Genomic DNA, 25,185 nt, shown 5'->3' with positions numbered 1-25,185 from the left:
CCGATCAAGTTTCACCCTAAAAGCAGTTATCTACTAGAGGCAACCCCAGCACGCATGGGTGCTATAAACAGGGAAACTAAACTTGATCGGGGGCTCTCTTCCACTCTCAGGTTCTTATCAGCCTGCTTGCTGCCACAGCTTTTGGAGCAGATAGCAGGAATGAAAAATCACCCCCTTCCTGCCACTCTGTCTTCTGCTTCTTCCCAGCCCTCCAGGACAGCACAGGGGTATTCACACTATTTGCTCAGGCACATAATTGGGGTATGATCAGGGAACTAAACTTGGGAGCTGAAGCTCTCACAAAGTCAATGGCGAGAGGTGGGTGTCTTGGCAGCAGCGGGGGAAGGGATTAGGAGCAACCAAGTTTGATGCTTAAAATAAAACACACGTCCTCTCCCCCCATGTCCTTAGATTTAAGGGTCTTGTTCAAAAATGTATTTAATCTATACCCATCACCTCTGAAAGTCAGTGGAAACTTCATTTTCTGAGGGATTTTGTTAACCCTGGGTTTACAGTATCGATGGTCAAGCAGTGATTTGACACTTCTGAGTCATAACCATCTAGTCTCCAGCAGTAAGAGTGGATGATGCAAGTGAAAGCTGTTACATGGCTAACCAGATTTTATACAGGCTTGAGCAAATCTTTCCCTCTTTTTCAAGGGGTTTCAAAAACAAAGTAGTTAGCAAAGTTATCCGTAGTAAGGGTTTACAATAGTGGGGGATAGAGGATCAAATTAAACTGTGTTCTTCATATCATACTGCTGCAACCTCTGAAAGCAGAAAGCGTCTTCTTGAGACTGGCTAGACAAGGAATGGGCAGAAAAAAATTAACAAAAACAGTATTTGGTAATAACTCTAACAGATAATTATGTTTCTATCCAAACCCCAAACTTTTCCTGCTGTAGTTACACACAAAAGATATTTTAATCACAGTATGCAGAAAGCAGCATCAGCATATGAGGCAAGAGAAAAAATATGTGGTAAAGCAAGTTGCATAGCCTGTTCGTGGACAGAAATTACAGTGCAGTTATAGGGAAGAGGTCCACAAGGCAGAGAAACGCTTCCAGCCCAAAGCAAGCAGGAAGACATTAGTGATCCACCAAGAGAATAGGCAAGAAAATACTTGAAAGAAGGTGGCACAGGGGGAACTGAATCCCCTTTCAAGTTTTGCAGCAATCAATTCAGACTTTCCAGCGAGGGATTTTTGCCTTGTCATACATAAAGTGAAGTTAAATAGAACTTGTCAGTTAAGTCTGCTAAATACCATGTGTGTTGTTGGACAGAGGCAGCAAGAGAAACACTAAGGAAAAAAGTAATTTTAAACAGAAAAGAACTACAGTAGAGCATCAGCTCAGCTCCTCTTCCACAACTCACTTCCAAAAAGCAAGAAATGATCTTCAATTTTTTCTTACAGTGACCTCAAAATACACAGAGCCTCTGAAAACCAAAAAAGTTATAAACTGAAAAACCAAAAGCACGCATGTATGCACATCACTAGGTAGCATTTAGTATTGCCCGCTGCAGAAGAGATGCTATGCTGCATTATTCTTATTAACCACTGACATAATTAAAATACTTCATCAATCAAAATTAGTTGGGTACAAAAGACACAGCTTTTCCACCTTAACTTTCCTTCCCCCTGCCATACACCCAACCTCAACCTGTAGATCAGAGGAAGGCTTCCATCAAGGGAGTAAGCCTTGAGTAGAGGAGGCAGCAGGAGAGGCATTAACACCTCCAGGGTTAATCCAGCTGGACGCAACCCGTACCGGTGCTGTACCAAAGGACACAGACGATTTTCAAAAAATAAGATACCCCGGACCAACGTAACCCAGGAACACAGGAAAAAGCAGCATATTTCACCGTGCGCCGCTCGCACCACCACAGGAATACGAAATGGGCCAGCCTGAGCCGGCGAAGCGCAGCGCTTCATTAAAGTTTGCAAGGCCACCCGGGCGCTGCAGCATTCGGTTCACGCCAACCTCACCCAGGGGCCCGGGAGCACGGGGAACTCTTAAAAACCCTATTTTGGGGGTAAATTCCGGCTCTGCCGCTCTGCATAGGCCTGTGCCCCAGGCAGCCGGCAGGTAACAAGGCAAACCTACGGAAGACGAGCGATAAATTTTTTTTCCTACCCGTTTTTACCTCTTAACTTAGCTTCAGAAAGGTTACCCGGAGCTGTGCTCGGGCGGCACCGAGCCCCCCCGGCCCCGCCGGGGCCGCGCCGCCCCGAAGCGGCGGCGGGCCCCCGGCAGCAGCCACCCCACCGCCCCAGGACCGCGGGTGGGAGCGGCTGCTGCCCCCCCGAGCGGGGCCGGCCGAGCAGCCCCCGCCCGCTGCCCCCCTCAGCCGGCACCGGGGAAGGGCAGCGGGGGCCGCGCCGCCGGAGCCCCCCGGCCGGGCCGCAGCCCCGGGGCCCGCCCCGCCGCCCACCTGCCGGCGCTGCCCGCGCCCCGCGGCCCAGCCACGCCGCGGCCTAGGCCCACCGCCCCTCACCGGGCAGGCCGCGGGCAGGCCCCGGGCCCGGGCCGGCCCCTCCGCGCCGCCGGGCCGGGCGCTCCCCGGGTGGGACTCACCGTGAGGCGCGGCGGGCCGAGCCGGGCCAGGCCGTGCGGAGCTGGGCGGCGGGGACGGCGCGGCGGCGAGCCGGTGCCTGCGCGGCGCTGGCGGGCAGGAAGGGCGGGCGGGCGGCAGGAGGCGGCACCGCACGTCCGCCGCGTCTGCCGGCCCCCCCGGCCGTTACACGCGCGACGCCGCCTCCGCCGCGCGCCGCCCCGCGCCGCCCCCCCTCCTGTCCCGCGCGCGGAGCCACCCCTGGCCGGAGCCCGTCCCGGGGGTCCCCACGGGTACCCCCGGAGCGGGGATCGCCCACCCGCGCGTCCCGGGAGCCTCCCACCCTGGATGTACCCGCCGCCTTCCCGGGCGCCTGGGGATCGCCCCCCTGGCGGAGATGCCCAGAGATCTCCTCACCCATGCGTGGGGACCGCCCCCCAAGCCAGACCTGCCCCATGCAGGGACCCCGCTGCCCAGACCCCCCGCGCACTGGGGTCCCCCTGCCCAGACCCCCCCAACCTCCCTAATTAACCCCCCTGTGCCAGCCGTCCCACAGCACCCCTCTCCACCCCCGGCCCGGGGGCCTGGCAGGGTGGCCAGGCAAGGGGACCCCACGGGCCCGGGCCAAGCAGGCACAGCGCACCCCGGGGCCTCCCGCAGCACACGAAGGCCACCAGGACACCTCCCCATGACCAGAAGCACGGCTGGCCCCTAAACTTCCCTCAATTGCCTTAAAACCACGTGGGTCTGCAGGGAGGAGCGCAGCATGCCATGTACCAGGGGCTTGTTCAATCATGGCCCTGCCAGTCTGCAATCGGGGAGCTTTTCAGCTCTGACTTCTTCAAGCCCTGACTTTTTCCTCCCTCTGACATGGATCCTCCCCGCAGTGCTCACGGGGCAGATTTTTTTCACCTTAAACATCACAACAGCTCGCGCACGAGATCAACAGCTGACCATGGATCTGTGGGTACCCACAGGGATCAAAACTGATGCTCTGCCATGTAGTTACTTGGGGACAACAGAACAGCCCAAGAAGCCACCAAGGGCACCCATCCAGCTCCATCGCTGGGGGACTGACATCAGTTCTCAGTGTCCCAAACATTGATGGGAAAAAGCAGACTCCTGCACTCAAGAACATTCACCTTTTCAGGCAGCAGGAGTGATGACAAGGACCACTGAGCCAGCGATGGGTGTGGGTCAGTGCCAGCACTGGTCAGGACCAGCATCCCGAGCCCGGCTGTGGAATCCACAGTGGCTGGCCACTCTGCAGCCAGGAGGCAGTCAGCAAAAGGGAGTTATCCCAGCATAGCAGGGAGGCTGGCATCGCCCCAGGGCTTTGCATGTACCCTCCCTTCATTTCTCCAGACCTCTGGCAATGAAGAGTCTGGTTTAACTTCCAGGCTCTGTTGCTCACAGCAAGCAATGTATTTGTCCCAAAGCATCTTTGAGAAATCAACTGCTCCACAAGCATTCAATATCAAAGGACAATTTGCATCGAGCTGTGCTAAGAGCTCACCATTACCCTCTTCGCCAGCCAGCCCTGTGTGTCACTCACCTGCAGGCTACCACCGCATTTCCAAACTATCTGGAGCAAACAAAGGCGGCAGTGCAAGGCTGACACTGGCAGAAGCTGTGCCTTTGCATGCAAGGCTAAGCGAGTCCAGGAGGCAAGGCCATGGTGGCAGCTTTGTCCACGGGGATGTGCAGGAGACGGCCACTTTGAAAGCGGGACTGGCCATCAGCTGGCGAGGCAGAGTTTTGCTGCTTCATCCCAGAGCTTCCCTAGCTCAGCATATCCCAGCTGGTCACTCTGCTCTTGCAGGACCGTTGCTGAGTGCAGCACATGAGCCAGCCAAAGGCAGTATCTGCACCCTGCACTTGCAAGGTGAAAATTTAAGGCCAAATTTTGCTTATATTAGCCATTTAAGTAGCTGCAGTTGTTGTGGTGGGGCTCGGCAGCAGCAGATTTTGCCGATGTTTAATTGCTTTTGTCCACAGCAGAGTTTTCCAGCTGGCATCAGAACCAAATCACCATTTCCCAAGAGTGGGAACAGATTTGCTGCCACACAGACAGGGGAGGGGGGTCCTGCCAACAGGAGGAGAAAAGTTGGGGCCAAGAGCCAGGGAAGAGCGTAGGAGGGGCCAGAAGCTGAGCAGCAACAGAAGAGCAGAGAGTGCAAATTCAGCTGCTTACAGCTACAGATCTTTCTCAAAGGCAACTGCCCTGCTCTCTGGTCACTTACTACCAGCTCAGAAATTTCAGGTCCTTCACGTCTTATACATTTGCCACAACATCACAGTATAAGGCATGATATAAGGACCTGAAAATGCTTTTACTTCGTATGTTGTGTACCAGTGCCCAACACCTAAGGCAATAAACTATCTAGATTATGTGGACTGGGAAACCTGGTGGAAAAACTCACTGGAGAGCTACTGCTGTGCAGATTAGCCAGCCAGGGTAATGATGCTGAATATCCCCAACTGCAGGGAGGAAATAATGCAAACAGTCACTGAAATCCCAGTCACATTAGGCAGCCACTCATGGGGAAAAAGAAAAGGTTTAAAAATGCCGCAGGAGCCCTAAGTCATTAGCTTTGTCAGGAATTTTGCTTTCTCACATCACAGGGAAAAAGCCTTCAGATCTGTGGATACAGAGAAGGCCTGAGAGAAAGGCACGCTATGCGCTTAGCAGGGCTGTAAGTCATGAAAGCTGATTATTGTTAATTTAGCATTTTATATAAGAACGTGAGAGATCCTTATCAATGCCGGAAACAAATGCCCTGCAAGTTTCAACAGCTCGCTGATTCCAGTTAGGAAAATAAGAACATGACCAAATGCTGGATTTTTCTCTCTATTTGCGCTAGATTTTTTATACATTTTACAAGCATGAATTCCTACAACTGCTACGAAGTGGAAATTAATAGATAATGCGCACATGTGCCAAAAAAGTTTTCAACTGCTGCTAAAGAAGGTGACAAAAATTACTACAATTTTCTTCTCATGGTAGTAAATGAAGAGTAGCTCCACTGCAGAAATTTGAGCTACACAGAAAAAGACGTTTGATCAAATCCAGTTGTAAGGAAATAAAAATACATCTGTCCTAAGCAGAATCTGTCATCAGAAATGACATTGGAAACTCTTGCAAGAAGAATAAAAGTTCCTAATAAAAACCAGCAGTTTAAACCATGACACTGTGTGTGATCAGTGTGAAAATCCATCAGGCTAATACAAGTCTCCACATAATTCACATGCTATCACAACATACATATGTTTCTAATTAAGCTGTGATGATCACAGTCTCATTTTGTACTGCCGAAAATCCAGCTAATAACATGAATTATTAGAAGCTGTTTCAGAGCTCACTGAAAAAAATTATTTATAAACTATATCCACCCTCCATTTCTGGATTTCACCATTGTAATAGAGCACTGGAAAGCCCAAAACGGGGTTTAAGCTTGTGCTGTTCAATTCTATCATGTTCAACAGAGGACCAACTGTAAGCAGCACAATTAAAGACACCCAGACAGCTCAGTGCCCATCTCGGTGACTGATGTTTTCAGAGTGATCAGACTTAAATTAGGACTTCAGGCTCTTCAGTCCTAACCTCCTTATACAGATCCTCCTAATACAGACCTGGGATTAGTCACTCTCAGCTTTTGCATTTGCAAAATAAAATGGAAATCCCAATAGGAACCCTCTTGCCTTCCCTCCTCAGGCTGCTGTTCCCATACCAGACACCCAAGCCGCAAACGTCTGCTCCCGAAACACTGTGGTTTATATCTAGCGTGGAAGCAATTGGGTAAGCACTGCATCTCACCTGGCTGTCCAGACTGCACAGCTCATCACCTCTGGCCGTGCCACGGCCACCCTAAATCCATGCCAGCCCAAGACAGAGCCCTTCTGACCATCCTATGCACCAACACAGGCAAGCAGACTAAAACAAGCACCTAAATCCCTGCAAACTCAAGGCCTGCCATCAGTCTGAATAATCTCTGCTAATTTTCAAGTCACTAATTATTCTTACACCTGTATCGGATGGCTTTATCTTTTCTTCCCAAAAGAGTTCAATTTTGACTGAAAAGCAACAGCTTTAGCTGGAAGAGCTCACTTTAAAGGAAAACCGATTTGCTGTGACTCCAGTGGGTCATCAGGTCTGAGCCACAAAGGTGGAATTTAATTTCTAATCTGGAGATTTCAAGCCTTCAGTATCAGATATAGCTAAAGGGATCACAGTGAAGCTGGACAGAAAAGCAGCTTTCCGAGCAGCACAATAATAACCATGCTTTGAATTCACATTCGAGTACTGTTTCAAAGCAAGTTTCAAATATTCTTCCTCTTTCTTGGTAGCATCCTAGCAGAAGATGATTTTTTCAAGATTGGATGGGTATTGTTAAGCAAAGCAAATGAAGAAATGACACAGAAAATACCTTGTCTCCTGTAAAACACTCCCTTGTGTGGAATCACAGTGACAGTTCAAATTCATTCTCCCATTCATCATTCATAGTACCAGTTGTTATTTATGCTATTCTACATTAATCATTAGCAGGTTTGAAATTAATACTCTGCTTCATCAATACCTATAGAATGAAGATATTTTCCTTTGCAAAAAAACAAAACACCAACGCAACGCTCCTCCTAAGCACAGACCCATAATTCACCTGAAACGTAGCAGGATGGGTAGCAGAGAGAAACAATATGCAGTGACAGAGAGGGAGGAAAAAAAGAAATGGAAAGTCAGACAGACCTTCTGCTCCAAGGGCTCTTTCAATATGAGGGTAAGGTATCCCACCGCTGAAGCAGCCTGCAAGGCTGGCTCAGCATGTTTTCCTCCCGCAGCCAGGGAAGGACATTGATTGAGCTCTGCGAGGCATCACGGGAACAGCGTGTGTTAGGCTGTGACAAACTTCTAACGAAATGTGCAGCAAACAGGCTTATAGCCTGTCTGGATAAATCAAAGAGTGCAGGAAGCATCCCAGCTGTTCATGCCACCAGAGAGTAAGTTAATATTAAGTATTTTGTCTGTGGCTACTAGAGGGATGCAGCCACCTGCCTGGTGTAGTAAGTGTCATGCCAGAGGGGATCTTTGTTCTTTGGTCCCCAGTTTGCCACCTTGCCATGCACCCGTGTCCCAAGGGTGGCTGCAGACTTGGAAAGGTTTGCAAATCCTCGGGTCCAAGGAGATGTCCTGTGAACAGTGCAAGGATCACTGGTGCCCCAGGAGACCCAGTGACAATTCCCAGCAGCGTCACAAACTCCACACACATCCCTCTGTGCGTTGCTGTTTAGCTCCTCATACTTAAAATAAGCAAATATTCTTCTCTTCAGCTATATAGCCAATCGTTTTAGATAGTGACAAGCCTCTCCCTAGTGACCCTACCATTTGCCTATGTTGTGTCTAAGGGTTTCTATCACACCATTCGTAAGGACAGAAAGGGTTAAGAACCAACTCGGATTCTCTAGGGAAAATAGAAAGGCACCAGAAAAGAAACCAATTGAACTGATTATAACCAAAGGGACAAAAGGAGGTTTAGAAGGTGCTTTATAATACAGAGAAAAGCATTATTGTCCTACAGGGAAAAACATGCCCATTAACAAATTAGGTGAGAGTCCAGTGAGATGTAAGAGGTCTGAAACAGCTGCATTCCTCAACGCCTTTAAACTATCTGTCTTCACATGCTTCATTTATTTTGGCTAGCAGCACTGCCCATGCCAATCTGGGAGTAAAGGGGACTGTAAAAATACCTGGGGATAAATGTGAGTATTTTTAATGTTAATAGGCAAAACCTAATTGATCTGAGAAACACAATTTGGGTTTTAGAAAACAGCCAACTTAGGACACTCCCAAACACAGGCCCATCTGGGTTCCTCATTTTCCTCAAAGCATTGCTGAGCGTACCTTAGCAACTCTACCTGAGCGGAAACAGAGCTCAGGGGAGCTACTCTTGTATTTATGAGTTGGTTAAATGCCCATTGAAGGGAGGCCAAAGCAATCACAGCATGTAATTACTCCTGACAAGTTGCAGATAAGTAAACTGGGGGGGGGGTCCGAGAGGAAAAAATTACACCTTCATAAGGAGGGGCACTGTGACAAGTTAGCTTCTTCCACAGCCTGCAGACACCAAAAATACACTAAAATATTCCATAATAGTATCTTGGATTGTATGGGGGAAATTAACTCATATTCCACTTCTATACACTGACCATAAAAGCTAAGGTGTAAGAAAGCATGATGTCCATAGTCTAATGCCATAGCCTGTTCAAGGGAAAACTTACTAACAACAGAAACTGCAAAGACAGCAAGGAGGAGTGGGGAAGATCCAAATGGAGGGATGAGGCTGTACCAAAAGGGATCTCACGCTGGATTCCTGCCTGGCTGAGATGAGCATGGAAATGAGATGAAGCACAAGAAGTGCACATGACGGCAGAGCTGGGTATGGACTCCTTCATCACGGCTAAGCTAACTGCATTTATTGGCAGACCACAGGCGAAGGCCTAGAGTGATAGAAACATGACTGCATTAACAGTTAATTATGTGTGTTAAAAGTTAAAAAAAAAGACAGGGCGGCGGGATTGGAGCTTCTGCTGACATCTGGCAGCATTTTGGGGATCTAGCTTCTCCTGAGGTCTTCATTGACTCAGAAGCACTGATTTGCTTGCTGTTAACTGGAGGAAGAGGCAATGAGAACTGACTAATCGCCGAGTTGTGCACCCTGCGGACTCATTCTGGTGTCAGTCATTATATCTGGCTGATCACTGAGACAAAACTAAGTTTTACGGGGATTTCAGTGACTGGTCAGCACCCATCCCTGGCTCATTGTGTTTGCACAGTATTTAGTTGTCCTCCCCTGTACAAGAAGCTAGTAAAAATCTAGTGGTGGCGTAACTTTGCTGACGCAGCAGTGAAGGCGTCACAGTATATGCTCTAATTCCTGGAGAGCTTGCACTGAAGGTCCTAGACGTGCTAATGTCATTGCTCACGTCTTCAACGTTACTACAGCCTCTGTAAACTAAATTAACAGAGGTCTGTTAGCATCTGCTCTGCTTTTCTGTGCAAACACACGAGTGCTATTACTATATTGTTTTTCCAGATAAGGCTTAAAGGATCAATATTTAATTGCAGCAGTAGGTTCAAGGTATGAGACAGTGTTTGCATTAGAGCGATTTGTCACAAAACTTGGAGGGAAACAGCAGCAGTCAGATGAACTATCGCACATTCACCTCATTTAAATGCAATTCAATTTAGACAGACCATTTGGCACAAAAATTAGCAAGATGACTTAACAAAAAGCACAGAAGAATACTTCTGAACCCAGGTGTCAGATACATTTGTGCATGATGTTCATGGAGGAGCTGCCCAAGAAAGCCTGTAGCCATTAATTGCTATGTTGGCAGCCAATGTTTAAAGCCCCCCTCTTCCCCCCTTTTCTAGCCATATTTAAATGCAATACAGAACGAGAAATAAAAATAGACTGATGTGTTCTCCCACACACAGCAGTACAAGGCTTAAGAGCACAGCTGGGCCAGGACGAGTGGATTTCTGTGCAAACAACATACAGAATGCCTTCATTTAATCACTTTGCACAGATAGGAAAATTAAAAGAAGCTAACTGTATAGTTTTAAAGTCACCATTCAGCCTTTCAGTTGAGACAGATGACTTTTACTTACAGTGCTTCCTCTGGCATTCAGTGGAAGATTTGGCAATCCTCTCTGGGTCTGGTTCTCAGCTATTCTCTGACACAGGGGTAGTTACGTGTTGTCATTACACATAATAGTGCTGTAGAAGCCAGAAAAATGGCTCTTTTCTAGCCAGTTTACCCCTTTTCCATCTGATAGAAGTGACTTTCTTTCCTGATCCAGAAGTCAATGTATGCTGAGCATTGACCTCACGCTGGCCTCTGCCAGCAAGCATGTAAAGCACATGCATTAGCAGACAAATGCTGAGAGTCTGCTAATGTTTGAAAAAAGTACCAAATCCCCCATTACTGTCCTTCTCAGGGAATAAGAGCACCTAGTTTAACTGGGACAAAGAAGCAGCAGCCTTACCACTGTGTGACCTGGGCTGCATTATCCGATGCAGGGAGGGACACATGGCACTAGGGGGTAAATGGGAACTTAAAGTCCTTCTTCCCATCACCCAATAAACTTGGAAAATTAAACTAGATTCTGACCCAATTTCAAATCATTATAACCTCACTTCTGTAAGAGGGTTACTCTTGATTTGCACAGGGGCAACTCACAGCCAAATATCAAATCTAATGGATTTAATTCTCTTTACACCAGCATAATCTAATGATGATACACTTAGTAATTCACACTTAAAAGTCACATTACTCACTGCTACTCAGTGAATAGTCATGATGGCTTCTTTCCTTCCCTGGCAATAAATCCAGTTTCTACTGACACTGACAAGCATTGATCAGGTCTAGAATGGAATATTACAGGACAAGTAAGTATGAGAGAGTGATGGTCACACTTGTCAGACCAAAGGCACTCCAGCATCTCTGTCCAAGTTGCCTTTTGGGCTGCAGTTGCTTCTCGAGAGCCTTGCCAGCTCCATGCAGGTCTTTTGCTCCTACAGAGCCTGCTAACCTCACTGCAGCTCATCTACTTCTCTCTCTGACCCCCTTCTGGGGTCCTCACTCTATCTATAACCCTGGCAAGAAGGCAATCAAGGCATAGGGACCAAAACAGGGCTAAACCAAACAGAAGGAATCACCTTCACAACAAGACTTGGATTCTGCCATTGATAGAGAAGCATAGAGTCCTGGGGCATTCGGAGACATCTTGTGCATAATATATTGCTCTTGGAATGCGATCCTGCTCTCACTTGCTCTTCTACCCCTTCCAAAGGCAAGGCTTTAACATTGCAGGCAGCAAGAGTACCAGGAGATGGAACTACACCTGAGACAAGCTACACACTTCTGAGACAATTACAGCTATAAAAGTTTAGCATAAAGCTCAGGACAGCAGACAGCAGAACACTGTCAGTCACGAGCTTTTAATTCTCAATTCTCAAACTGGCTCCTCAAAAAGATAAGATAAAGCCAAAGCAGATTAACCAACTTCAAAGCAAGCCGCAAGGCATTTACAGCATGCTAGAATAGAAGGCAGTTGTTGAGAGCACTAATGAATAAAACAGGTAGCGCTTCCTTACTGAATTACTCCTTGTCCCTTCCAGGTTTTTGGAAGTCTACTGTGACTAGTCCCATCCCATAACCAGACTACAGCATCCAGGTAATGAGGGAATGTCTGCTACAGGAACATTAAGAGACCGATACAGGAATGCTTAGCAGAAGCTCTGTGAAATAGTCTTCTCCAATTAGTTATCCAAGGGAGAATGATACTGAATGACTCTTACAAAGAATGCACAAGGCACTTATTGTTCTACTAACCATCAACTTTCTAAGTAAAATTAACCAATTTGCTAATTAAGACTCATGACAATTCATCATTGCAGTAACTAGGCGCATCAGATGATTCATTGCCCTGTAACTGGCTCCAGCCGCTCCAGGAAGTGCGTAATGGCTGCCTCCACCATGCAGAAGGGAGCGTGGCTCCCTCCCTGCTCGGAACAGTCCTGCTCATGAGTCACCTTAGCCTGGCTCTGGGCAGCTGCTGCTTTCAAAAGGGAATTAAAAAAAAAACCCAAACAAACAGGGGGTTGCGGGGGGGAGAAGGTAGCTTGAGATAGAAATAATTTTTTCAAGTTGGGATGGGAAAAATAGCTGCCCTTTCTAATGTTATTTGACCTGGATGATTAGAAACTGAGCAGGTAAGTCTCACAAGTTCCAAGCTTTAAATTTACATGTGTCCAACTGATGACAGGGGTCAGAGTCTCCTGCGCAAGAAGGAAGGAAAAACACTACCTCACAGCAGAGAGAGAATGATGCCTCTGATGACTAAGAAGGGGAGACCCTGAGAGTGGGAAACTTGGTGGCGGGGAAGCCCAGGGACTCACTGCATTGCCACTCTCTGGATGTCCCCCTACCTGGGCCTCCACTCGCTGGGTTTCCCCAGCTCTGGGCATCCCACACACTGAGCCTCCTGCACATTGGGCACCCTGAGTGAATACCCAGCCTTGAGGAAGAGAGTGTCAGCACAGAGCCTTCCCGAGGCACAGCCATGCCTCCCCTCCCTTGGGCAGCAGCCAGAAGACCCTTCCCCTACATCAAAGCAACTTAGCTTGAGTTGCCCACACAATATGACTCTAGACTCCTTTGATGATCTTTCAGCTTTCTAAACATCTTTCCTTCTTCTCTACCTCAAGATGGGTAAACAATCTTACACCCATTTAGCAGGAGAGGCACCAAACTCTGTGACTTACCCAAAGTCACATCGCCTTCCACTGGTGCCCTTGCCATTTGCAGGGTGCCCCTATCCAAGGCAAGAAGCAACACCAATATTAAGAGATTTGTATTTTAAGTTGATCTCTGATCATCTCAGGCTCACAAAATGCAAATCAGTCCCCAGGAGCTGTAAGATTAACATATCTCATCTCCAGGGGGTTCTGCAGTGCAACGAAGGATTAATTAGTTGAGGAAACTAATAGCACCACAGCTGCAATGCTACAGACAAGGCCACACCAAGGAAACACCATGACCACCTCGATAATCTAGCTTCCCAACTAAAGCACAGAAGTAGTGTTCACAGGCTGGGGGAGTGCCAATCTCCTGTCCCTGTGAGATGTCACTGTGAGGACAAAACAAATTCAGCACAACCCCTGCATTGAATTCAATGATACCTTGTCATTGTGGGCAATGCAGGCCCACACTGTCATAAAGAAGCCCGTGAGGGCTGTGTTTGCCACTGCTGGTGGGAGCACGACCCCCACCACAGCCCTTGGTACTGGCAATTGTGTTGACAAAAGCAGCTCAGGCTATGGAGCTGTCTAGAACCACCCCAATCACCCCCCAGCCCCAAACAGGATGTTTTAGTTTTAACCATCCTGAACTGGTCCGAGCTAGCTCCACCAGCCTTGGTAACTCAGGTGTAATGTCTCAGAGAGCCCTCTCCTTGCTTTGCTGCTCGGCTTGCCTCCCGAGTGCTCCAGGACAGGCTTGTGATGTAAATCAACTTGCTTGAGGCTGAATTTTTCCAGAGCCAGAGGGATTTGGCACCTGTAAAGCACTGGGGCAAGGTAAGCCCTAGAAATACCACGAAACCAGCCCAGCAGGCTGTGCTGAGAAGGGAAGAATGCTGTCAGCCACACATGCTTTGCCACAGGGATGAAGGGTACTAATTTAAACCTTTGCACCTCTGGGGCAGCAAGAAGAGCCTGGCAACACCTCCTAAAGACTTGCTGCATGCCTGGGCTTTGACATCTTCTTCCAAAGGGTTTCTTCAGCTCAGCCAGCTGTTTGCAAGCAAATCTCACAGTGGAAAGCAAAGCAAAGTCTAGCAGAGCAACAAGTACATCAATCACGACAGTCGGCACGTCTACCCCTCCAAGACATGAACAGGGACATGTTGCCAGCTGCACCTTCACAGAAACCCATCCACCCCTCACTGCACAGCGACAGCACAGGAGGAAAGGAACAAGTCTGAAAGCAACTGTAGGCATCAAGTCAAGCAGCACCCAAGCTGAGCTGCGTTAGCAACAACAGGCTCCTGCAGCACCAGCTGGTGAGGCCTCCTCCCCAGGCTCTGCACATGTGAGGCTTTTGAAAAAGGATCATTATTTTTTTAAAAAAATTTACTTAAATCATCACGCATAAAGAGCAGAAACAAGAAAGAACAGTGAAGAAAATGTCTGCAAGAGGAGAACAACAGTGGATAGAAGAATAGCTTCTTCCCTCTCAGCAGCATTAGGCACATGGGTCTAACTAAGTACAAGCTATTTCATTGCAACACCTCCAGCTGGAGATTTATAATTTTGGACTGGGGCTCCTCCCAAAGGACCAGATGTGCCTTATTGCATATGATGAGGCAGGTGGGAGAAATTAAGGGCACGTTACACTGGCTCACACCAGCTGGAAACAAAGCCGTACCTCTGCAAGGCCCAAGGCACAACTCCCACTCCCAGGGAGCTCAGGAGCAGGTTGGGTTCACAGACCACCTACCTGAGAGCCCCCCACAGGGCAGTTGAAGGGCACTGAGGCTGTTTGATGAGGTAAAAATCCCCCCAGGAGGGCTGGCAGCCTGGTGGCAGGGCACGGCTCCCTACTAAGCCCCCCGGTGCCGCCCCCACGGTTAAAGCCGGGCCGGGGCGGCGCTGAGGGCTCGGACGGGCGGCTGCAGCTATGGATGGCGCGTCGCCGCTGAAGCGGTACCTGGAGTGCTACGGCGGGCAGGTAGGGAGGGGAAAAAAAATTTATAATAAAGGAAAGCTGCGTTGGCCGGGAATCGAACCCGGGTCAACTGCTTGGAAGGCAGCTATGCTCACCACTATACCACCAACGCCACGTTGAGTAGCTTTCCCGCCCTAATCCCAACTGCGGCGCCGCGTTCCCGCCCGAGGGCCCCGCCGCCTCCGGCCCGGCCTCGCCCAGGGGAGCGGAGCGCTACAGTGGCCCGGAGCCGCTGGGAGCATGGAGGAAGGGGCGGAGGGGCTCTCTGCTAGGGGAGGTAGCTCTTACCTGCTGCAGGAGCAATGCTGCTGTGGTTAAACTCGCTATGAAGCGCTGTTTGCGAGGAGTGGCCTGTGTACTGGGGTGTGCTGACACTAAAGGGGTAGGAGGCTCAGATCTCTTCATGCTGACTGGTAAATGTTTGCAAAAACTGCTTTTCTTCGGTATTCGGACTAACCTTCCTGGTCTCAGGTGGCTGCAGAGACAAGAGGGTGAGGGAGCGGGTGGTGAGGGTCAGACTCCACAGCTGAGCAGCATCTTCACCCAGGGAATGCAACTGCTTCACCTGCATCCTGTTGTAAACTACTTTTCAGCTCAGAAAAATGGGTTTAGCACAGGCTGTTTAAATCCAGACACCTCCTTACGGCAGTCAATAAAAGTCTTTGAATATGGCCCTATAAAATAATGTGGTGAGGTATAACCAGGGGTTTATAAATGCTACTGACTGTGCTGAATACTGAAGCATTTCAGGCTTGCTGAGACACTTGATAATAGCAGATATGTGAAATATCACTGCAGAAAGAAAAAAAAATAAATCCAAGTCTGTTGCTTAAAGCAGCTGGATTTGATTTACATGTACCTGGCTTGCAGGGATTCCTGCAGTGGAAGTGAAAATGGCTCTTTTCCCCCTTTCCCCCCAAGCCGCCCCCAGCTTGGTGATCTCAGACAGGATCTGTGTGTGAAATCTCCTTCCTGGAGCTGCTGGGAGATGTCCAAAGCTATGTGGTTGCTGGGGCCTTCTGTGAAGTTAATTAACCTAGAGTCTATAGCAATAACCCTTGGCAGCCAGCCCAATATAAACATGGTCTTGTGCCCCCTTTCACAGCCTCTGAGCATCTGTCTAACAAGAAGGCAATCTTCCCCAGCGCTTAACCCTATAAGCGCTCTTTCCCAGAGCAGTTATATGGAAACTGGATGAGAAAGGAAGATTAGCTTTCCGTTTCTACCAGCTCTATGTGGTTTACTTTCTGTTACTTTTTTTTTTTTACTTCTTTTACAGCTGTTTAATACTTCCAGCCTCCTGTACCATTAATTTCTCCATCAGCTTCTTTCTTTAAGCTATGCCACAGACTGGGATGTGTGTGTTTGACTATTACATTTATCACATTCTCTGATGCCCCTTAGCACAATGTGTGAGTAGTCCTACAGGCTTGCAGTGATGAGGCTTTTCTGTGCCATCTTCTCTGCATCATGATTCATACAAAACTTTCCCAGTTAGCTCCTGTACGGCTGTGCCTTAATCCACTGGAGGTCTTGCAGGGACTGTGCCTTCACCTGCTGCTAACTTGAAATATAGTTATTTAAAACAGATGTGTTTTAGTTATTCCATAGCATGTTGTTCTTTGTAACTGTTAACACACTTGTATCTGAATGCTTAATTCTCAGGTAGTGCTCTTGGATCCTGTTTTCCAAGGAGCTGAGGAGTTAAGGAGTACCTAGCCTTACTCACTGGCATACTGCCCCAACTGATCTCGTGTGGGGCTATGCATCTAGAACTCAGTTTTACAAACAGTTTCGGACCTAGGTATTCATGATGCCTTCAGAGCTAGACCTGATCACATCTGTATTCAAGCAAGTAAGGGTTCTCTGGGAGGAGTTGTCACTTAGTAAGATTTTTCCAAGTATCTACAGGAAAATATACTGCGAAGTAGGAGCAGAGATCTCCCTGTGTGCATGCTTGCATTGCTAAGTGAGATGATTAGCACTGAACATAAAGCAGCAGTAGCTTAGGGCTGAAAAGCATTGATCTGGAAACCCTGCTCCCACTGGAGCTCTGGCAGTTGCTGCCAACTGAAGGGCCTCAGTCTTGTGCACTGTTCCCTGTTCTGATTTTGTGCTTGGACTTCGCAGGTTCTTCTGGCTCTTGAGCCTAAAAGTGCGTAAATGAACACAAAACATCTTGTATGGATCACCTAGTCCAAGCTGTTGCTTGCTGTGGGTGTTGGCAGAAACCACCTTCTTGCAAGAAGCTTTTCAGTAACTAGAGGCTTATGCCCTAATGGAGAAGGGAATAAATCCTTTCCTAAACTCTTGCCTCCTCAATATTATGAAACCTTTTAAATGGCTTTTAAGAATAAATAGCTGACAAAGAACGTTAGTATGCAAGAACTTGCTTGCAGATATGTTGCGTGCTTGATCTGGGAAAGGATGCTGGCTTTGCCGACTGGGCCTCACTTAAATTAGGCTGGTGACCTCCAGCAGCTGGAAGAGGGAACTGCCGGTGATTCTGTGAGTTGCTGCCCTCTGTTGCACAAATCCAACACGACACTGACACTGTCCCCTGGTAGCAGGGAGAGGAAATAGTAATATACCGAATGGGAGTTAAACCCAGCCAGAAAATGCCAGCTGTCCTCTTTGGAAAAACTCAGGAGCAATTATGTTGGTTATGTGCGTAACTGAGGCCCGACAGCAGCTGTGAAGGGCAAGGCACCAACAATACCTCTAGTTACTGCTGAAGGTATATAGTTAATTTCTCAATTTGTGGTATTACAGTATTCTAGACTGCCTTTTAAGTGTAGTGGGAAAATGTGTATCTCTGCTATAGAAGTTACCTGGATATCTATATGCTGATAGACAAGCAAAGGACACACTTTCAGATCTTAGGACTATTTCTTGCTATAATGTTCTGGGAAATGTGGTGAGGAATGATTGAAACTTTCTCACTGAACAGAAGGTTAATCTTAATTTAGTCTCCCAGTTAAACATTTTAATACAAGATCCTTAATGACACTTTTTCCTTCATTCAAGGATGACCTCTCAACTAGTGATCAGCTGTTTACTTCCATGAGCCCTTATGATGTAGACCTTCCAATTCAAACAACTGAAGATGCGTTGTTCGCTTCTCAATTTAATCAGCCCAAAGACTTCCCTACAGACTTCTCATCTGTGGATCTCAGCTATCTTCCTGATATCATCCAAGGTAACCCAGAACAAAATCTATCTGAAGATGGCTGCGAAATACAAAAAGAGCTTGATAGGTCAGCATCAAGAAGTGAGGACAGTGGTATCTTCAAGGATGAAAGCAGCTTGTCACATCCAGATGCAACTCAACCATCTCCTGAGGCATCTGGTGTATGTCATCCTCTGATGCCAATGACTCCTGTGACCCCAGTGACACCTGCATCAGAAAGCTCTGGCATAGTGCCTCAGTTGCAGTAAGTTCATGTATTATATATGTAGCATATATAATAGTTTTGCTTAAACTGCAAGGTAGTGCTCTGACTTCTCACTTAAGAGAACGTAGCAAAAGTATGGTTTGGTCTTTAATAAGCCCAGCCAAAAAAATAGAGGGGCAGTTCTTCCTCTTTGAGGAGAGGTGGAGAAAATGAACTGACAATATTGGAAGGCAACTGGATTCTGCGCTGTGCAATACAACACAAAAATGGAAGTGGCACAGAACAATATGCAGCTTAGCAAAACAGGGGAGAGTGGACTTAATAAACATGCTGAGTGAGTAACTGAAATGCCAGTGGCTTTTTAAGGGGGGAAAGTCTCTTTAAAGGCAGAAGTGTTTGGTAGAAATAATTTGTATATCTTATGTACTGCTAGTTATTTCAGTCTGCAGGATGAGAAGACAAGAATACTTGGAAAGGAGGACTTCTTCCATCAGGGAGAAAGTTAAGGGTGACAGCAAGCTCTCTGGGTTTAAAGATGTCAGCCTGCTGCTTTTGTGAGCAGAAATAGTCTGAATTGAGCAAGGGGAAGGGGCATGACAAGAAGCGTGAGAAATTCTGGCCTTGTTAAAAGGTCCTGTCCTGTCTAGGCTACAGCAACTATGGAGTAATTTATACCTGTAGAGAATAACATACCCTTATCCACCCTGAGTGCTGTAGTAATTCTGTAAATACTCGTTAATGGTTCAAGTCAAAGCTGTAAAAGACTTCAGTGATGTAGTTATTGGAAGACACACAAACTCAGTATTCAGGGACTAATAATTTTGTACTTTGTTGTACCTCAAAATGTAATTTTGGTATTGAATTACTTAAGTTTTGCCAAAAGTCGCTTAATGCTAGAGTGGGAAAGAGATAGGCAGGAAGTTAGTTGATGGCAATTATTAATTAGAGTGTGACTTCACATTAAGCTAATAATGCTGGGGGTTGGTTCTGCAGTGGCTTGCTTTTGCAATAAGAATTTTTTTCTCTCATTCCTCAGGAATATAGTGTCAACTGTAAACTTGGCTTGTAAACTAGATCTGAAGAACATAGCTCTGCATGCCAGAAATGCAGAGTATAACCCAAAGGTAAATCTTAAGGACTCAAAACTGTGCTATCACTTAGCTTTCTCAGTGCTAATGGATTCTAATATAGAAGTTCACCATGAGCTTTGTACTTTTTCTAATAGCACTGTCTTGACCCACAGAAAAAAACCTGCAACTTGAGCCTGTTAAAGTGAAAGAAATACAGGGGACCACAAGGAGATTTTTTTTTTTAATAAAGCCCCAGCAATGAGATGTTATGAAGCTGTTTAAGAAAGGAGATGAATGGTCCCACCTGTGGCTAGCCACCTCCAGCTGAAATGGCCCAAGCAGCCCTTGTTGGGGGGAGGAAAGATCAGCCCTGAAATTCTTGGCTGGAGGAAAGAGAATTACTGGAGTCAAACTGGTATTACAGGATACTTCTATCAAGTGGCCTAGGCTGTAGAATCTCACTGGGAATTAATGGGCTTTCTGTAAGTGACTCCAGACTGCTCCACAAAATGTAAGGGACAAGGCAGTGGTCCTGTGACTATAGTCTTAAGCCCCTTGGTCCTAGGGAGGTGGAAAATAGTTTCAGGGTGGTAAATAAACACTTTTACAAAGCAAAGGCATGCTGTGTTGAGCTTTGCAAGTGACAATTCTTGAAAGAATGAACAGAAATGCAGTACCAGCCAAATCTCTTGGCTGGACTGTGAGGTCTGCCTCTGAATTTGTAGAGGTTTGCTGCTGTGATCATGAGAATCAGGGAACCGCGAACAACAGCCCTCATCTTCAGTTCAGGAAAAATGGTCTGCACAGGAGCAAAAAGGTATTTTTTTGGTTTTCCTGCCCTCTAAAGGTCTGGGTCTTGCAGCTATGCCTATATTGTAATGAAAAATGTCAGAAAACCTTGTTTAAATTATCTAGCAAAGGGTTGTCATAATTGCAAGAAAAAAAATGAAACATTGGTATTAAAAAATGTCTAGCTTTCTTCATGATGGCAGTTTAGTAATTACTGAACTATGTGTTTCTGTCCCTGACCATAGATTGAGCTGAGCAGACATTAGCAGAAAAGCTGCTAAAACACCCAGGAATTGTTAAGGGATTATTTGAATTTCTCACTGACTTTGAAGTGAATTAGGACATAACTTGTGTCTGTCAAGTCTCTCTTCAGTGTCTGTGTTTGACACATCTGCCTCTAAAGGAAATGGGAATTGGAGAGAAGCAAAGCTTATTTCTATACTCTGAAGTTCAGCATCTGCCTTGGTTTTTATGTCCCTAAATTGTCAGTGAGATAATGCATTAATTTACAGCTTAGAAGACCTCTTCTCCCACCCCAGCTAGCTAGATGATTGTACTGTTGTCTGCAGTCTACCTCTTGGATCAGCTCTGAGAAGCTGTTTCAAGGAACTGAGAAAGAAACCTCTGAAGAGGGGAACTCCTGAGTGATGCAACGTGCTCCATCGTGTTCAAATAGACCACAGGAAAGTGAATGACTAAGTGCCTTATTCCTTTTAGTTTGCTCAAGTGGCTCTAGGGATAGAGGCTTGCTGTTTTGTGCAGTAGCGTATCTTTTTCTGGAGCACAGATTAGTACGGTGGTGGCTCCTAACTGACTTCCATCTTGACAGCAGAAGAAAGCACTAATCAAAGATGCTTTTTGCCCCCTCTGCTCTTCCTTCAGTGAAGAGCAATCACGGCTCGCAGCCAGGAAGTATGCACGCGTGGTGCAGAAGCTTGGGTTCCCTGCCAAGTTCCTGGATTTCAAGATACAGAATATGGTTGGGAGCTGTGACGTGAGGTTCCCTATCCGGCTGGAAGGTTTGCTTCTCGCTCATCAGCAGTTCAGCAGGTGTGTGGAATTCAGATTTACAACCCCATGCAACTTGAAGTGGTGTCATTGTAAGCTACAAGCAGACTCAAATTCTGAGGCTGTACAAGCCTGGAAGAAGAGAGTAATAATTAACTGGATACTGAATATCGAGCATGTCTTTTGCTCACAGAAAGACATACTTACTGGTCAAGCAAGTGTGACATGGCTGTAGATGCCACTGTGTTACAGTAAAGATTGTAAGGTTTATCTTCTGCAGTAACTCCTGTTCTGAGAGGGGCACAGGCCAAAATGACCCTCTGATTAATTGCCAGGATAATGTGCAGCAGCTAGCAGTAAAGCTTCCAGTGCTTGAAACCGTGACTGACATAATTCAACAGTGAAGGGCTGTTGTAAATTGCCCTCCTGTGCATTTTTCACTGCTTTCTCCTTGCCGGGACACGATAAACACCAACTCTAGAAACCTTGTAACTGAGAGCATACTACAAACTGTTCAGTCACTTCTGGGGTAGATGGGATGCAAGTTAGATCTGGTTAAGATGAAGGGCTCGAGAACCGCTTCTGGGTTGTTTGCTCAGTTGGTTAATGAAGATGCTGTCTTTTACAAAAGCTTTCTTTGACTGTGATGCTGTTGACAGATTCTTCAGTATTGCTGCATATTGGCAATATGTACCAGAGATTTTCTTTAATCTGAGCAGTGTTGGTGATCATCATTTTACTAGTCTCCTGTAATTGCTGAGTGCAACGTTAAACCTTAGTGGTTTATAGTGTCAATATAGTTTATATTGTCAATATATAAGGTTTATAGTGTCAATAGGAAAATAACTGGTCTTGATTAAACATTTCAGGTTTAACTGGAGCAGCTCTTAAACTGCTTGAACCTGGGCTGTGCCCTTGCTCCATGTGAAACTTTAATACGAAGTGGGCCTCTTAACTCCTGTCAAACCAGATGCCAATCTGCAAGGATAAGGTTGTTAAACTTCAGGCATGAAGCCAGATTGCAGCTGTAAAATATAGAACTGAAAATACAGTGTGTTTCTCTAATATCACTTTGGTCCTTTCTGTCTGGATCTCTGTTAGACATCAATTTAAAGTAAACCTGTAGTTGAGCAATGGGCATGCTGTGCCTTCAAGATGGGCTTGTTAAGAACTAGTTATTGCCATTGCTGAGGAAAGGATAAAGATTTCAGCACTGACAAAACCAAAATTCTGTTGTCTTTTTCAACTAGCACTGCATTTAATATTTTGCATTTAATTTGGGGACTAAATACATATATTAAAGATTCACTTGGCTGTCATTTTGTCTGAGTTGCACAAGATGCTTCCTCATAAGGGCTCTTTGCAGACTACAAAGGATTTGAGTACTGATCGGAGATTACAATAACGTCTTCAATGCTATGGGAAGTCACAGTCTCAGAAATCTTTAAAAGTAAGCATGAGGTACTTGTACCAGCTCCAGCTGGGAATACCAGTTTTCTCGTGAAGATGTCTAAAACATGACCTGCCTTTCTCTGGGTAGCTAGCTAAAATCTGTGGATGCAATTACTCTATTCTTAGTATAATTAAAGAACAGTTTATGCATACAACACTGAAATAGTATTTGCGTTTTACTAATTTTACCTGCTTGGTTTGAAACAGCTATGAACCTGAACTATTTCCTGGCCTTATATATAGGATGGTCAAACCCAGAATAGTGCTGCTTATCTTTGTGTCTGGAAAAGTTGTGCTGACTGGTGAGTGGTCTCCCTCTGTATATCTGTAATCAAATGCTACCATATCTTCAGAGGAAGCATTTAAATTGAACATTAGCTAAACTAACACCTTGCCACAGTAAAGCCACTTGGAAATCTTTTTAATGCCTGCTACTGCTTATCTGTGTTTTCTGCAGATAACAACATCAGTATTGTACTAGAATCTCATATTGCTTCGTATAGAGTCTCATATTTCCATGTCATTAAACTTGAGTGTCTTTATTCAAAGCATAATGCCATGTGTCAATGTACAGAATCCCAACAGGATGCTGACATGCATACTTAGTCACTTAAATACTAATATCACAACAAGCAATTTAAAATTGCTTGGACAGGAAGCAAACTTCTTAAAACACTTCACTGACAACATTTAGCAGGGATTATTAGAGGAAAGGGTGGAGATCTAAGGACTTGTTGTAGAGTGTTTGGCAAAACACTCATGAAGCAAAAGCCTTGCTGAGTAAGTGTGCTCAGTAGATATCCGTACCTCAGATCCCATGTCAGAAAAGTTGAATTTCTGAGTGCATGTCCCTAACATGTTCTTTTGTAAAGCTCATGAAAATACTTTTACTCAAGATGTACTGAAAGGTAAATGGTACTTGTTCCCAGAGGACTCGAATGCTGTATGTACACTCACAACACAGCTTTGAGGTATGTGAAAGATAAAAAGAGAAGTGCCTGCCTTAGCCAGAGATTCTCGCAATCATAAATCATGAATGAGCTCAACTAACTGAAGAATTGGACACTCTGTACAAAGCTTGAATGCTTTTCCCTCCAATGTGTGCCCACCTTCTTCTTGGGTCTCAGTAAAATCAGTCTGGTCAGTTCCATTCCACTGGTACTTGCATTTTTGGGTACACTAACTGCAACACCCTTGAGTGTGCAGCAGGCCCAGAAGCAGTGAGGTAAGCCCTGGAACTTGTGTTCACATGGAACTGTGAACAAGGGGTGCAACTGTAATGACAAAACTGAATTTACTGAGCTGTGAGGTTTTTTTCCCTTAGTCAGGGAAGTAACTTGAAAGTAACTTTACTTTGAAAGTAAAAGTTGTGGTAATGCAGATGAATTAGTCATGCCCAAGTGTGTTCTGAGGGAAAGGTTTACATGCTCATCCAGAGTAGCGCTTAATCCATCTGCTAGTTCATTTAAATGCACTTTTCTTGTAGCTGACGTTTGTTGTACTAGCATGATAGTCATGTCACTGGCAAGGAATGTGGCTGCCTACTGCATTACAGTTAGCATACAAGACTTGGCATTAAAAAATTTCTTGCAGTAATATGGAAAAGGCTAGCTTTGAAATCACAGGTGCCCTAACAAAGCTTAAAACCAAAAAAGCTTCTCAGGACTGAAGGAAGGGAGTTCTCAAACCATGGATCAACTTCCAGTATTGGGATAAGTGTCCATCATTTCTTGTTTCTATCTTTCCACTTACGAACAGGCAGAGCTGTTACTGTTAAGCAGGTAACACCATAGTTCTTCTCAGTTCCTTCCCCCACCCCTCCCAAAGCCAATGTTTAGCACTTGGAAAGAGTAGCCAACTGCTGGTTTGGTTCCACAGATTAAACAAAGCTAGTCTAGTCTTAAAGCAAAGCAAGCTAGAAATTATTCTTTGTGAGGTGGCAGAAGTATGATGGAAATTCTGCCTTAAACTAATAGTAAGTTGCTTTTAAACTCCTGTGTTTCTTCATGCTTTGTAATCTTTACTAGGTTTGAGTTGGATTCAGTTATTCTCAACACTCTGTTAATTCTTAACTTGTTTCTTCCTAAATGTCTTTCTAGGAGCAAAAGAGCGTTCTGAAATCTATGAGGCATTTGAGAACATCTACCCCATTCTAAGAGGTTTCAAGAAATCATCATAACGTGGCCCGTAAAGCAACTAAGAATAATACATGGGTTTGTATTACTATGCATGGAACAGAGGCAAGGGCACTTCTGGACCCCGTTGTACAGTTGTGGATTGTTAAGCGAACAGTGCTATTCTGAATGCTATAAATGCTGATGCCTTTTTGTAGTTTGTGAGATGTCCTTTTTTGCTTTCAGGTTAGCTATCTGTAATCCAATTGAGTTCTAACAACTTCTGTCAAGCCGAAAAATCTTCCAAATGCATGTACTTTTGATAGAATACATATTAAGGTGGGACTTAAAAGTATTTTGTGATAGAAATCACATGTCTTTTCCCCTGTTGAACAGATGAATCAACAAGTCCGTTTCAAACTAGCTTTGTCAAAATCCTTAGCTTTAAGTGTACTGAAACCTAGCTCCTGCAATGTTTTTGTATTTTCATGTGTAAACTCAAAATATATTTTTGTCT

The 25,185-nt window shown here is 45.9% G+C and overlaps 2 protein-coding genes and 1 non-coding gene across 16 annotated transcripts in view; 1 reads left to right on the top strand and 2 right to left on the bottom strand.

Annotated features, from left to right (window-relative positions):
* Positions 1-2,709, bottom strand: part of KTN1 (kinectin 1) — a 77,996-nt gene extending 75,287 nt beyond the window's left edge. For 8 of the 14 annotated variants that reach the window (XM_056346144.1, XM_056346150.1, XM_056346154.1 and 5 more), the window contains exon 1: positions 2,576-2,704. The gene's annotated coding sequence lies outside the window, so the exon portion shown is untranslated. Of the gene's footprint in view, positions 1-2,571 lie in introns of all 14 variants that reach the window. The other 6 variants (XR_008822994.1, XM_056346149.1, XM_056346148.1 and 3 more) reach the window with 2 other exon arrangements.
* A 12,171-nt stretch (positions 2,710-14,880) lies between these two features.
* Positions 14,881-14,952, bottom strand: TRNAG-UCC (transfer RNA glycine (anticodon UCC)). The gene has a single exon. It is a non-coding gene; the product is annotated as a tRNA-Gly (tRNA).
* Positions 14,953-17,440: 2,488 nt separating this feature from the next.
* Positions 17,441-24,890, top strand: TBPL2 (TATA-box binding protein like 2). Its single transcript, XM_056347859.1, has 7 exons — positions 17,441-17,577; positions 17,868-18,274; positions 19,272-19,359; positions 20,031-20,122; positions 20,977-21,144; positions 22,762-22,856; positions 24,654-24,890. The coding sequence occupies exons 2-7, from the start codon at positions 17,904-17,906 to the stop codon at positions 24,731-24,733; spliced, it is 894 nt and encodes a 297-aa protein (XP_056203834.1). The 5' UTR covers positions 17,441-17,577; positions 17,868-17,903; the 3' UTR covers positions 24,734-24,890.
* The last annotated feature ends 295 nt before the right edge of the window (positions 24,891-25,185 follow it).

Source organism: Falco biarmicus, chromosome 7 (genome assembly GCF_023638135.1).
Source record: "Falco biarmicus isolate bFalBia1 chromosome 7, bFalBia1.pri, whole genome shotgun sequence".
In the NCBI taxonomy this organism is placed as follows: Eukaryota; Metazoa; Chordata; class Aves; order Falconiformes; family Falconidae; genus Falco; species Falco biarmicus.
Note: the sequence above shows the minus strand (reverse complement) of the source record. Positions and strands in the feature narration are given on the sequence as shown.

What these genes read in the sequence shown, in the direction of transcription:
- TBPL2 (XM_056347859.1), top strand. Translation starts at nt 17,904, where the DNA reads ATGAGCCCTTATGATGTAGACCTTCCAATTCAAACAACTGAAGATGCG. An exon ending in GTCTGCACAGGAGCAAAAAG is followed by an intron (nt 20,123 to 20,976) that starts GTATTTTTTTGG and finishes CTCTTCCTTCAG; the next exon opens with TGAAGAGCAATCACGGCTCG. An exon ending in TGGAAAAGTTGTGCTGACTG is followed by an intron (nt 22,857 to 24,653) that starts GTGAGTGGTCTC and finishes ATGTCTTTCTAG; the next exon opens with GAGCAAAAGAGCGTTCTGAA.